At 42.0% G+C, this 13,239-nt stretch overlaps 1 protein-coding gene across 1 annotated transcript in view; it reads right to left on the bottom strand.

The window, feature by feature from the left end:
• LOC121402888 overlaps positions 1–13,239 on the bottom strand; it is a 44,370-nt gene that overhangs the window by 21,488 nt on the left and 9,643 nt on the right. Inside the window, 3 exon segments of the mRNA XM_041589656.1 lie at positions 9,141–9,283; positions 9,286–9,481; positions 12,064–12,247. Of these exon segments, the coding sequence (XP_041445590.1) occupies positions 9,141–9,283; positions 9,286–9,481; positions 12,064–12,247 (523 nt within the window).

Here is a 13,239-nt window from a genome sequence, read left to right as displayed (position 1 = left end):
TACATCCTTCTTGCATAGCATGTAAATGTATTAGATCTCACTCAAATAACTGATTCCAGTACAAACAAAATAACTGCCTTTTGCACAAATCCTGCATGTAGAGAGACATGATGTCTGGTGAGTTTAATAGAGTGACCTCTAATACATCTTCTAGGCAAAAGGAGCCCCCCTATAAGATATATTGGATGTAACTGTCAGTGAATATCTGACACCCAACTGCTGCATGAAGAGAAACAGATGCTGAGAGAGGAATAGTGAAGATGAACTTGATTATTATAGATTTTAATTTTCGCGATAGTTCCCCTTTAATACCTTACACCAGTACTTACCCTTTACAGACAGAACAAAATCTAGAACAAGAGAGTTTCCCAGGGATCTGTGGGATATGATACAGGAATACTTTTTCCCATCATCCTCCATAGAAGGCTTTAACATCAGCTGACTGGTTGTACTAAAGGTTCCGTCCTCATTCTCTAGCGGCTCATTGGTGGAGACTCCTTGGCGCAGAACAACATGTTGAGTGACACTGAGATGTTTTATCCACTGGAACTTTATTATTTCTGGATAATAATTATTGGCGTGACATGTAACCTCCCTCTCTGTTCCTTCCTCTATAATAACATCAGAGGGCACCAGCCTGGCACTGGGTTTAACTGCACAGGGAGAAAAGGGACATTGGGAAAAGCTCAAGTGGAAACTCAGAGCAATACAGGGAAGAACACACTTATATGTAACAACTTATCAATATCTAACCTTTAATCAAAGGTTAGATATTGAGAGTGTTGCTCCATTAAATAATGGTACCAGTATGGTTATAACAGATACGAAAAGGCAAATGTGTTAAATCAGTTCTTTTCTTCAGTGTATACAATAGAGGAGTGTGAGTTCCCAGGCTCACTTTATAGCTGCACTAATGGCTCAGCTCAATCTAGTCAGTGACTGACTCAGGATATGATTCATAAAGCTTTAATACAAATTAATGTGAACAAGGCTCCAGGGCCTGATGGCATACACCCCCGGGTTCTAAGAGAGCTTAGTTCAGTTTTAGACCAGCCCCTATTTCTGATTTTCTCAGATTTACTTTCATCTGGTATGGTGCCTATGGATTGGAGAAAAGCTGATGTTATTCTAATATTTAAAAAGGGATTATGATCTCAGCCTGGCAATTATAGGCCAGTAAGTCTGACATCTGTGGTAGGCAAATTATTTGAAGGCTTGTTAAGGGATCACATTCAAAATGTTGTCCTAATGAATGGCATTATGAGCAGCAATCAGCATGGCTTTATGAAGGATAGGTCATGTCAGACTAATTTGATTGCTTTTTATGATGAGGTAAGTAAGATGCTGGACAGTGGGGGGGGGGCAGTAGATGTGATCTATTTGGATTTTGCCAAAGTGTTTGATACTGTGCCCCACAAACGACTGCTTTCTAAACTTTCTAAAACCAAGAAGGGGTTGGATGGTGTTTAGCAAGTGAGGGAATACAGGGATATGGGAGAGAGCTCATAGTACAAGTTGATCCAGGGACTGGTCCTTTTGCCATTTTGGAGTCAGGAAGGATTTTTCCCCCTCTGAGGCAAATTGGAGAGGATTCAGATGGGTTTTTTGCCTTCCTCTGAATCAACTGACAGTTAGGCTGGTTATATATAGACTTAAGGTTAAACTTGATGGATGTGTCTTTTTTCAAACTCACTTACTCTGTGTGTGTAAACAAAAGAAGGATGGTTGTAAAGTTTTCAAAGTTGTCAAATTTGTCCATGAATAATAGCTAGCATTTGCATAAAAATCAGATGTTGGTTATAGCAAAACATTAAACAAATGAACATAATTTTGGGGGTGCACTTACTGTCCTACAAAACATATATATGTATATATACCACCTTTTGAAATTAGTGCAAAAGGTAAAAAAATCAATAGATATTGTCTACAAAAATCTGTCCATTGTGCTCATGATGAAACGTGAGGTTTAATTTCTATGTTATTTATTTATTATTCACAATTAATCACACACACAAACTAACTGCTAACCTGTAAAGTATCTGCAACAGGTAGTCCTGAGTGGGTCAGGAGGGGGTGGGTAAGTTTGTTGTTCTGGGCCCTCCAAAATGTTTAGTGCCACATAGTTACACTGCTACACAGTTCTGTCTGTCTGTCTGTCTTTACCCTCCTGCACTGCTAACCCTAACCCTAACCCTAATATACTAACCCTAACCCTAATAAACTAACCCTAATACACTAACCCTAACCCTAATACCCTTACCCTAACCATAACCCTAACCCTAACCCACTAACCCTAATACACTAACCCTAACCCTAATACACTAACCCTAATACACTAACCCTAACCCTAATACACTAACCCTAATACACTAACCCTAACCCTAATACACTAACCCTAATACACTAACCCTAACCCTAAACCTAACCCTAATACACTAACCCTAATACACTAACCCTAACCCTAATACACTAACCCTAAGCCTAATACCCCAACCATTACCCTAATATACTAACCCTAACCCTAATACACTAACCCCAATACACTAACCCTAATACCCTTACCCTAACCATAACCCTAACCCTAACCCACTAACCCTAAACCTAATACACTAACCCTAACCATAACCCTAATACACGAACCCTAATACACTAACTGCAACAGGTAGTCCTGAGTGGGTCAGGAGGGGGTGGGTAAGTTTGTTGTTCTGGGCCCTCCAAAATGTTTAGTGCCACATAGTTACACTGCTACACAGTTCTGTCTGTCTGTCTGTCTTTACCCTCCTGCACTGCTAACCCTAACCCTAACCCTAATATACTAACCCTAACCCTAATAAACTAACCCTAATACACTAACCCTAACCCTAATACCCTTACCCTAACCATAACCCTAACCCTAACCCACTAACCCTAATACACTAACCCTAACCCTAATACACTAACCCTAATACACTAACCCTAACCCTAATACACTAACCCTAATACACTAACCCTAACCCTAATACACTAACCCTAATACACTAACCCTAACCCTAAACCTAACCCTAATACACTAACCCTAACCCTAATACACTAACCCTAACCCTAATACACTAACCCTAAGCCTAATACCCCAACCATTACCCTAATATACTAACCCTAACCCTAATACACTAACCCCAATACACTAACCCTAATACCCTTACCCTAACCATAACCCTAACCCTAACCCACTAACCCTAAACCTAATACACTAACCCTAACCATAACCCTAATACACGAACCCTAATACACTAACCCTAACCCTAATACACTAACCCTAATACACTAACCCTAACCCTTAACCTAACCCTAATACACTAACCCTAACCCTAATACACTAACCCTAACCCTAACCCTAATACCCTAACCCTAACCCTAATACCCTAACCCTAACTTAAATTTCCCTAAAATGCTACTCAGTAAAGAAAATATTTTGCTGTATGTGCAGAGATTAAAACCCACAGCCCTGGTTATTCTGTGTATTCCTTCCGAATATGCCAAAACGCCTTTTCCAAAATTCAGTAGGTCTTGGGCTGACAGTTACCCAGTGCAGGGCCAAAGTGCCAAGGCTCACTGCTTAATTGCCCCACTCACCAGGGTTTATGTCACACCTACCCCCCACTTGTGCCAACAAACCACCATTAATAGGCAGGCACAAAAGGTAAGTGCCCGTCAGCCCACATTAATGCAGTTGTGCCCTAGGCATATGCCTCTTCTGCCTTCTCTTAGTTTTGTACTTCTCTGTACTTATAATGTAGTCCTGTGCCCAGTGTCGGACTGACCCACAGGGATACCAGTGTGGGGGGCCCAGGTGTCAGTGGCCCCTCAGGCTGCTAAACGTTTGTCCTATTTCATGGCCATTCTCTATGTCTATGAGAACAAAGAGACTAAATAGATGGAATAATAGAGAGGAATAAAAGTACTGAGAGTGGCCCCTGGTCTAAGGCTTTTGGGTGGGGCCCTGGTGTCCCAGTCCAACACTACCTGTGCCACTATATGATCTTTGTAATTATAAAATCTTATTAATAGTGAGTGAGTAAAGGCCACTTACCTGACACCTCTATAGGACATCTCCCTTTTGCCTCCCCATTATTATACGTAACAGCGCAGGTATATTCTCCCTCATCAGTGATTTGTACCTGCGGTATATACAGTCCAGCGTTGCCTCTGATGAGATGAGTGTTTAATAATTCTGATCCGGGCCTCATACGGATGTGGGAGCCTCTTTCATAGATATAAACTGGACTGGATCGTAGGATCCAATAGACAGAGAGAAGCTGTAGATCCAGTTCTGTGCTGCCGTATCCACTGATTGTACATGGGATAAACACATCTTGTTCCTTCACTACTTTCACTGCTGAGTCGCTCACTTTCACTTCTAGTGTTTCTGAAATGTAAAAAAAATTCTGGCAATTAAAGTGGACCAAATTAAAAGATACTCACTATTACTATACAGTTACACAGACTGGGAGGAGGAATAGTTCAGTACTTACCAGTTCCCGGCAGTGAGACCAGTAGAAAGTAGAATAGGACGGGGGGATTCAGGCTGGTTCCCAGTTTTCTCTCCATCCCTGGGGGTCCCTGTCTTGTGTCAGTTTATTAGGGCCCCAGTGGGTGATACTGATCTGTGTTCTTTCCAGTACAACTCAGACCAAATTGGATTTTACTTTCAGTTGCAATAATTTGAGTAACAAGTTATACAGGTGACACCCCAGGAATCCTACAGTCTCTCCACCTGTTCCTATGGTGTCTCCACCCTGCCAGAATTAATTTCTCCTGCAAAAACTTCCTTGTGCTCTTTATTATCTAACCTATCACATTCCCACACATTTAGTTATCAGGATCAGACCTGCCCGTACGTATTTGGGAGGAAACTAGAGAACATACAAACTCTTTGCACACACTGCCCTGGGTGGAATCAAACTCAGAACCCCAGTGGTGTGAGGGAGAAGTGCTGCCCACTGAGTCACATGTTTTAAAGGGCCCTTAACTGATGTTGCTTTGGGACCTGGTCATTTCTAGTTAAACTGCTCTTTCTGTACCTGCTCTAGACAGAAAAAATAAATATCCAGATTTTTGCACCTAGGGGGTTTCCTTCTCCTTTAATATGACGTGTGGTGCAAGAGCAGTAAGAGGTTCAAACTAATTTGAAAAGCGTTTGTGCTCAGTATGTGGCTGCACTCGGCATGTCGGAAGTTTGGGAGTCTGAATGATGTGCCAGTGGTTAGTGGGTATATGAATATATATATATGTGAATACAGAGCTGCTGAATGGCAGTAGTAATGTGTTCATGGGGGACACTGATCTCTGTTTGGTCCAGTTAAATCCAGTTCTAGATCAGATTATGTAAAGCGACATGATGATTAATTATAAGAATCAGTTGTCAGACTGCTGGGCCAGGCTAGGGGCTCCCTCACCCTCCGGCCTTCCTTCAGATCCTGCCTGGTGACAACAGGGGGTTCAGTGATGAGTCTGTGGAGGGGAGTGGGTGGTAAAGGGATTGGGGGGCCTGGACTAGAGGTAAGTTGACAGAAAAGGTCCATGACTAGTCCCCCCCTCACATACCTCTTCTTACTACCCCTAGTACTGGTCCTGCTTGTTACAGCAGCAAATCACAAGTCTCTGTGCCTCTCCTTATACTGATTGTATGGGAGCTGCCATTATTATTATTATTGGTGGATAAATCCTCTTTATGTACAAGATAAAAGATGGGAGTCGGGGCTGGTGCAAGAGGTGAATGTGGCGCCTTCTCATTACAACAACAGAGACACAAGTTCAGCCCAGTTATTGTGTCGCCTGCTTGAAATAAACACATTTCTAATACTTTGTCCAGTCATTGTTGTACCCTGCACTCGATTGTACCATTACATCTCTCTTCCCCTCTGTCGTCTCTCAGGAGTCTGTGTATTAGGGTTGGACAGTCACTATTATCATATAGTCGCACAAAGACCGCTCAGTTGTCTGACGTCTGTCCCATCCATGGTCTGACTTAAGAGCTTCCAACTGATGGACCCACACACTGTGTCATTAATATTGACTATTCATAGAACTCTCTTATCGAACGTATAGAAAAAGTTCAGTTAATTCACATTACTGGAAATCAGGGCTAACGATTGGGTTGTTGAACATGAAACTATGTTTGTTGGGCTACTTTCAAATGAAACATCATTTATGAGACATCTTTCATGCAGAAAGTATAATGCAGATACATGTTGGTTCCCTTTGTATAAAAACAGTAGCTGATTTTTCTACTGCAGTTTCAAAGTAATACAATATAACAGTAGATGAGATTGAACAAAAACAAAGTGAAAGTAGCCGAAGTCATCTGCGAGCTGACCCAGAGAAGCTGTCGTACAAATGAAGGCAACAATCCAGTAAGAATGAATGGCATATTTATTTGGCCTTTAAACCCTTAAAGGAACAGTTCAGTATAAAATAGAACTGGGTAAATAGGCTGTGCAAAATAAAAAAATGTATCTAATATAGTTAGTGAGGCAAAAATGTAATGTATAAAGGCTGGAGTGAGTGGATGTGTAACATAATAGCCAGAACACTACTTCCTGCTTTTCAGCTCTCTTGGCTTCCACTGATTGGTTACCAGACAGTAACCAATCAGAGACTTGAGGGGGAGCCACATGGGACATAACTGTTGCTTTTGAATCTGAGCTGAATGCTGAGGATCAATTACAAACTCACTGAACAGTTATGTCCCATGTGGCCCCCCTTATAGTCACTGTGGGACATTCACTAAGATTCGTAGTTGCGCCAGGCGTAACTTCGCTGCACTTCGCCAGGCGTAGTTTCGCCAGCGCTTCGCAAATTCACTAAAATCCGAAGTTGTGCTCACGGGTAGAGTAAGGCTGCGAAGTTGCGCTAGCGTTGATTCGCTAAACGAAGCGAAGTTACGCTAGCAATGGTTAATTTGCATACGGCGCCAAATTCAAATTTCAATGGAGGAATACGTAGAATCACTACAAATGCCTGGGAAACCTTTAAAACATCAAATAAAATGTTTATTTTGCCCTACACATGTGCCCACTGTATAGTTAAGTTGCCATGAGTCAGGAAATGTAGGGGGGAAGGAGGGGAGCCCCAAAAAAAATTTCGATCTTTTTCAGCCTATCACCCATACTATAGAAAACACGCCAGCGTTTTTTGTGACTTAGAAAAAATTTGAACTTTTTTTGAAGCAATCCCTATCTACTCTATTGCTCTTCGCCTGGTCTGAGGTGGCGAAGGAAGTCTGGCGTAAAAGGCAGCGTTCACTACACTGCGCGCGTTAGTGAATTTGCGTAGTTACGTCCGTTGCGCAAATTTGCCAGGCGTAAGGGTGCGAAGTAACAGTAGCGAATGTACGCCAGCGTTCGTAAAGTAACGAAAATGCCCAACGCTAGCGTTAGGCACTTCGGCGCATAGTGAATTTGCCCCACTGACTAACTCAGAGTTAGAGAGCTGAAAAGCAGGAAGTAGAGTTCTGGCTTTTATGTTACACATCCACTCACTCCAGCCTTTATACATTACATTTTTGTAACTAACTATATTAGATACATTATTTATTTTGCACAGTCTATTTATTTACCCAGTTTTTATTTTTATACTGGACTGTTCCTTTATGGAAACCAATCACAATGGTTCCACTGAACTATACAGGGAGGTGTTAAGTGAAAGTCACAAAGGTTTGAAAGTGTCACCTGGTCCCAAGGGTCCCAATAACGACTGTTTCCCACCGTCACAGTTTCAGATAACACCTCCCTGTTCAGTGGAACTGCCAGTGACTATTATGTTTTGTGCCAGTAACCCCTTCCAATAACAATAACTTATTCAGGATGAGTTTCTTTTAACTCTTTAGTCGCACAGGTTTGGGGAGATTTATCCACCTATGCATTTATACTCTGTGTCCTTATATAATCTTTGTACAGTGTGTATTTCTATGGTATTCACTGTGTAACTTGTTCTCCCTGTGAGTACTTTTATTATACTTTTATCTCTATGGTACTTGAATGCTTTGTACATCGCTGCAGCTCCTTAACATCACTTTACTAAAGTCAAACATCCCTACAGCTTAGATATTGCTCATCTTAAAGGGATATTGTCATGGGAAAAAAAAAAAAATTCATGTTTGAAATATTTTATTTGGTTTTCAAAATAAACCATAAAAATCAATATGATAACAAATAGTATGCAGAATAAGAAGATTAATACAATGACATAAAAAATTTCAAAACGCATCAGTTAATAGTGCTGCTACTCCAGCAGAATTCTGCACTGAAATCCATTTCTCAAATGAGCAAACAGATTTTTTTATATTCAATTTTGAAATCTGACATGGGGCTAGACATTTTGTCAATTTCCCAGCTGCCCCCAGTCATGTGACTTGTGCTCTGATAAACTTCAATCACTCTTTACTGCTGTACTGCAAGTTGGAGTGATATCACCCCCTCCCTTTCCCCCCACCAGCCTAACAACAGAACAATGGGAAGGTAACCAGATAGCAGCTCCCTAACACAAGATAACAGCTGCCTGGTAGATCTAAGAACAACACTCAATAGTAAAATCCAGGTCCCACTGAGACACATTCAGTTACATTGAGAAGGAAAAACAGCAGCCTGCCAGAAAGCATTTCTCTCCTAAAGTGCAGGCACAAGTCACATGACTGGGGGCAGCTGGGAAATTGACAATATGTCTAGCCCCATGTCAGATTTCAAAATTGAATATAAAAAAATCTGCTTGCTCTTTTGAGAAATGGATTTCAGCGCAGAATTCTGCTGGAGCAGCACTATTAACTGATTCATTTTGGAAAAAAACTTGTTTTCTGATGACAGGATCCCTTTAACTGTAAGTAACATAAGTGCACTAGTCCAGTGGTTTATTTACTGAAGAAGTGTTTATTGACCCCACACAACCATGGACAGAACATTTCTGCTTCCACTGTAGGGGGGCTCACGGGTCACCTGTAATGCATGCACAATTGGGGGTCACCAGTGTCACACAAAATATTGCAGGTTTATATTGCGGATAATCTTATTTTTGCTTGGAGCCCGGGAAAACCATTTTGCCCCAAAGTTGCATCACTGCAATAGTCCATGTTTAGATGCTGCATCACAGGACCCAAACGTTTGCACATTATCAGTCTGTATTGTTGTGTCATTACTCAATGTGTCACTTTCCCAGCCAGGGTTTTCCATTGACATTAGATGAGATTAGACGAAGAAACTCTCCTCTACCCAGATGCTTTTTGGTGCCAAGAAGTAGCGTCTCTCCCTCCCTGGGCTTCTCTTGGTGTCGCTCTCAGATTATAGAATTTTATCACTTCCCAACTGCCTTCAATGGTTACACTGTGGCCTTGGACCGTGAGTAGCCGGACCTTGTAGGGAACACTTATTTTGGCTTTCTGGACTGAGACCTCCATACGTACAGCTTTACCACTTTCAACCACAACAGGTTCTTGTAGAGATAAAGTAACCTATAAAGAATAAAAGACAAAGTTATTTGCGCTGCTTCTGGACTTGTGGCAACTCCCAAGTGAGAAGAGACAGATATACACACTGGTGTAAGTAGGGAATACTCAAGGGCCAAAACCCTATCCCTAACCCTGGTACAGTCAGACCAGACAGTTAAAGGACCAGTAACATCAAAAAATTAAAAAAGAAAAATTTGTTAGTATACATCGAAAAATAAACACCAAGACAAATGAAACGTTAAAATGACAAAGCCTTTATTAGGAAATAACTCCGATTCTGCTCCTCTTCAGAAAAGGCGTCACAGCGACGATCCATCCTGCGGCGCTCGATTTCTCCTCCCTGTTTATCTCCCGTATTCTACTGACAGAATGTAAAGGAGCGTTTTCCGTGGTGAGTCGGACGCGCTGGTGGGCTCGCAGGCAGGTGTCACACAAGTTCTCCTGGCAGTCCAAACAGTACAAGCTGGTCCCGTTGCCCTCGTCACAAGAGGAACAGCGCGGCTCGGACTTGCAGGGGGCTCTGCAGAAGAGGCCGGAGGAAGAACATGAAGCCACAGAGGAAGGTGATGTCTCAGGCTCCCCAGCAGCAGTAGCGACGGCAGCGCAGGAGGAGGTAGTGGCACCGGTTTGGCCTCGGCTCCCCCACAGTTGCACTCCTTCTGTCGCCAGTGTCTGGAAATAGGAGCAACCGTCTGTCCGCTCATCCCCGGCCCATGGGCTTCCACTCTGGATGGAGGGGACTATCACCACCACAGACCCCCGATCATGTGTTCATGGGGCCACTGCACCCCACTATGACCCTGGCTTGCGATGCCCCTCCCAGCATGAGTATGAGCAGCACATACTCCACTCTGACTCCTCTGCAGCCTTTACCCCCAATCTCCTGGACAAATTCCCCCATCACCACCATCGCCCCCACCAGCAGATCCTGGGCAATGTCAGTGGCAGCTTCACCCTAATGAGGGACAATAGGGACTGGCATCTATGTACAATCTGTACAGCCCCGACCACAAGAAGATTACCGGCATGGGACAGACTCTGTCTCCGCTCTCAGGATCCGGCCAGTTCTCCTGTCAAATCCGACTCCGGGAATGAAGCCATTTACATAGAGAGGCAGTGACAGGACAACTGGCTGGATCCCGAGAGCAGACACAGACTCTATCATAATATATCAGTTATCATAATATTGCCTTTGAAAGCTTCTTATAACTTTGCCATAAAGTATTTGCACAATGATTTTACATCACCTGTCTGATGCCCCATGTTCCTGTATGAGGGGGCTGCCATATTTGTGCAGCGGAGTCCGTTACTATCAGAAACTCTAACTGACAGACTGAGATGTGACAGTCAGGTTGGCAAAACTGTCAGGTTTAGGAACTTCAAGTAACAATTACTTACAAAAACAAACCTCTCAGCAAAAAAACATCAACATGATCTATAGGCAACTTGTAATGTACATTCATATTTTAAAAAGTAGTTTTTTAGTGTCAGACAGTGTCCTCTGGGCATTGCTGGTGTTTCATTACCTCTAATAATACATGAGTTAGGGATCCTCACCTGCAGCCTTGTGCCTTTATATGGTCACAACCCCTCAGTGACTTCTAATATCCTTATCATTTACAGTAGGGGGTACATTATCCCTTATAATACATGAGTGATACTCAGAGTTCCCTGTATAACTCAGCCTGCAGCCTTGTGCCTTTATATGGTCACAGAACAACCCCTCAGTGACTTCTAATATCCTTATCATTTACAGTAGGGGGTACATTATCCCTTATAATACATGAGTGATACTCAGAGTTCCCTGTATAACTCAGCCTACAGCCTTGTGCCTTTATATGGTCACAGAACAACCCCTCAGTGACTTCTAATATCCTTATCATTTACAGTAGGGGGTACATTATCCCTTATAATACATGAGTGATACTCAGAGTTCCCTGTATAACTCAGCCTGCAGCCTTGTGCCTTTATATGGTCACAGAACAACCCCTCAGTGACTTCTAATATCCTTATCATTTACAGTAGGGGGTACATTATCCCTTATAATACATGAGTGATACTCAGAGTTCCCTGTATAACTCAGCCTGCAGCCTTGTGCCTTTATATGGTCACAGAGCAACCCCTCAGTGACTTCTAATATCCTTATCATTTACAGTAGGGGGTACATTATCCCTTATAATACATGAGTGATACTCAGAGTTCCCTGTATAACTCAGCCTGCAGCCTTGTGTCTTTATATGGTCACAGAACAACCCCTCAGTGACTTCTAATATCCTTATCATTTACAGTAGGGGGTACATTATCCCTTATAATACATGAGTGATACTCAGAGTTCCCTGTATAACTCAGCCTGCAGCCTTGTGCCTTTATATGGTCACAGAACAACCCCTCAGTGACTTCTAATATCCTTATCATTTACAGTAGGGGGTACATTATCCCTTATAATACATGAGTGATACTCAGAGTTCCCTGTATTACTCAGCCTGCAGCCTTGTGTCTTTATATGGTCACAGAACAACCCCTCAGTGACTTCTAATATCCTTATCATTTACAGTAGGGGGTACATAATTCACTGATCCCGTTACCTCTCGTTCATTGGTGTTGGTGAAATCCCACTGGTGAGTGACGTTATTATCAAGTGAAATCTTGGAATCTCTTCCCGTGTCAATGACAGGAATTCCCTCAATGAAACTCGTTTCTGCCTCCTCCATAAACACAATGTTATGATCATAAATAAATCTACTTATTTCCTTTATGGTTTCCTCAAAACTGAATAAGAGAAAATATTATTATCTGTTATTAACTTAGCACCTTAACAGTAACCCAAAATAATTAAAGCAATTTTAAAGAAAATATTGTAATTAACATATGATATACTGTTAGCATGTACTGCTACAACTGATCAGTTTGCTTCAGAAATACTACTATAGTTTATATAAAGAAGCTGCTGTGTAGCCATGGGGGCAGCCATTCAAGCACAGGATACACAGTAGATAACAGATAAGTACTACTATAGTTTATATAAAGAAGCTGCTGTGTAGCCATGGGGGCAGCCATTCAAGCACAGGATACACAGTAGATAACTGATAAGTACTACTATAGTTTATATAAACAAGCTGCTGTGTAGTCATGGGGGCAGCAATTCAAGCACAGGATACACAGTAGATAACAGATAAGTACTACTATAGTTTATATAAACAAGCTGCTGTGTAGCCATGGGGGCAGCCATTCAAGCACAGGATACACAGTAGATAACAGATAAGTACTACTATAGTTTATATAAACAAGCTGCTGTGTAGCCATGGGGCAGCCATTCAAGCACAGGATACACAGTAGATAACAGATAAGTACTACTATAGTTTATATAAACAAGCTGCTGTGTAGCCATGGGGGCAGCCATTCAAGCACAGGATACACAGTAGATAACAGATAAGTACTACTATAGTTTATATAAACAAGCTGCTGTGTAGCAATGGGGGCAGCCATTAAAGCACAGGATACACATTAGATAACAGATAAGTACTACTATAGTTTATATAAACAAGCTGCTGTGTAGCCATGGGGGCAGACATTCAAGCACAGGATACACAGTAGATAACAGATAAGTACTACTATAGTTTATATAAACAAGCTGCTGTGTAGCCATGGTGGCAGCCATTCAAGCACAGGATACACAGTAGATAACAGATAAGTACTACTATAGTTTATATAAACAAGCTGCTGTGTAGCCATGGGGGCAGCCATTCAAGCACAGGATACAC

The sequence above is a fragment of the Xenopus laevis genome, chromosome 4L, assembly GCF_017654675.1.
Source record: "Xenopus laevis strain J_2021 chromosome 4L, Xenopus_laevis_v10.1, whole genome shotgun sequence".
NCBI lineage: Eukaryota > Metazoa > Chordata > Amphibia > Anura > Pipidae > Xenopus > Xenopus laevis.
This window is presented reverse-complemented; position numbering and strand designations above follow the sequence as displayed.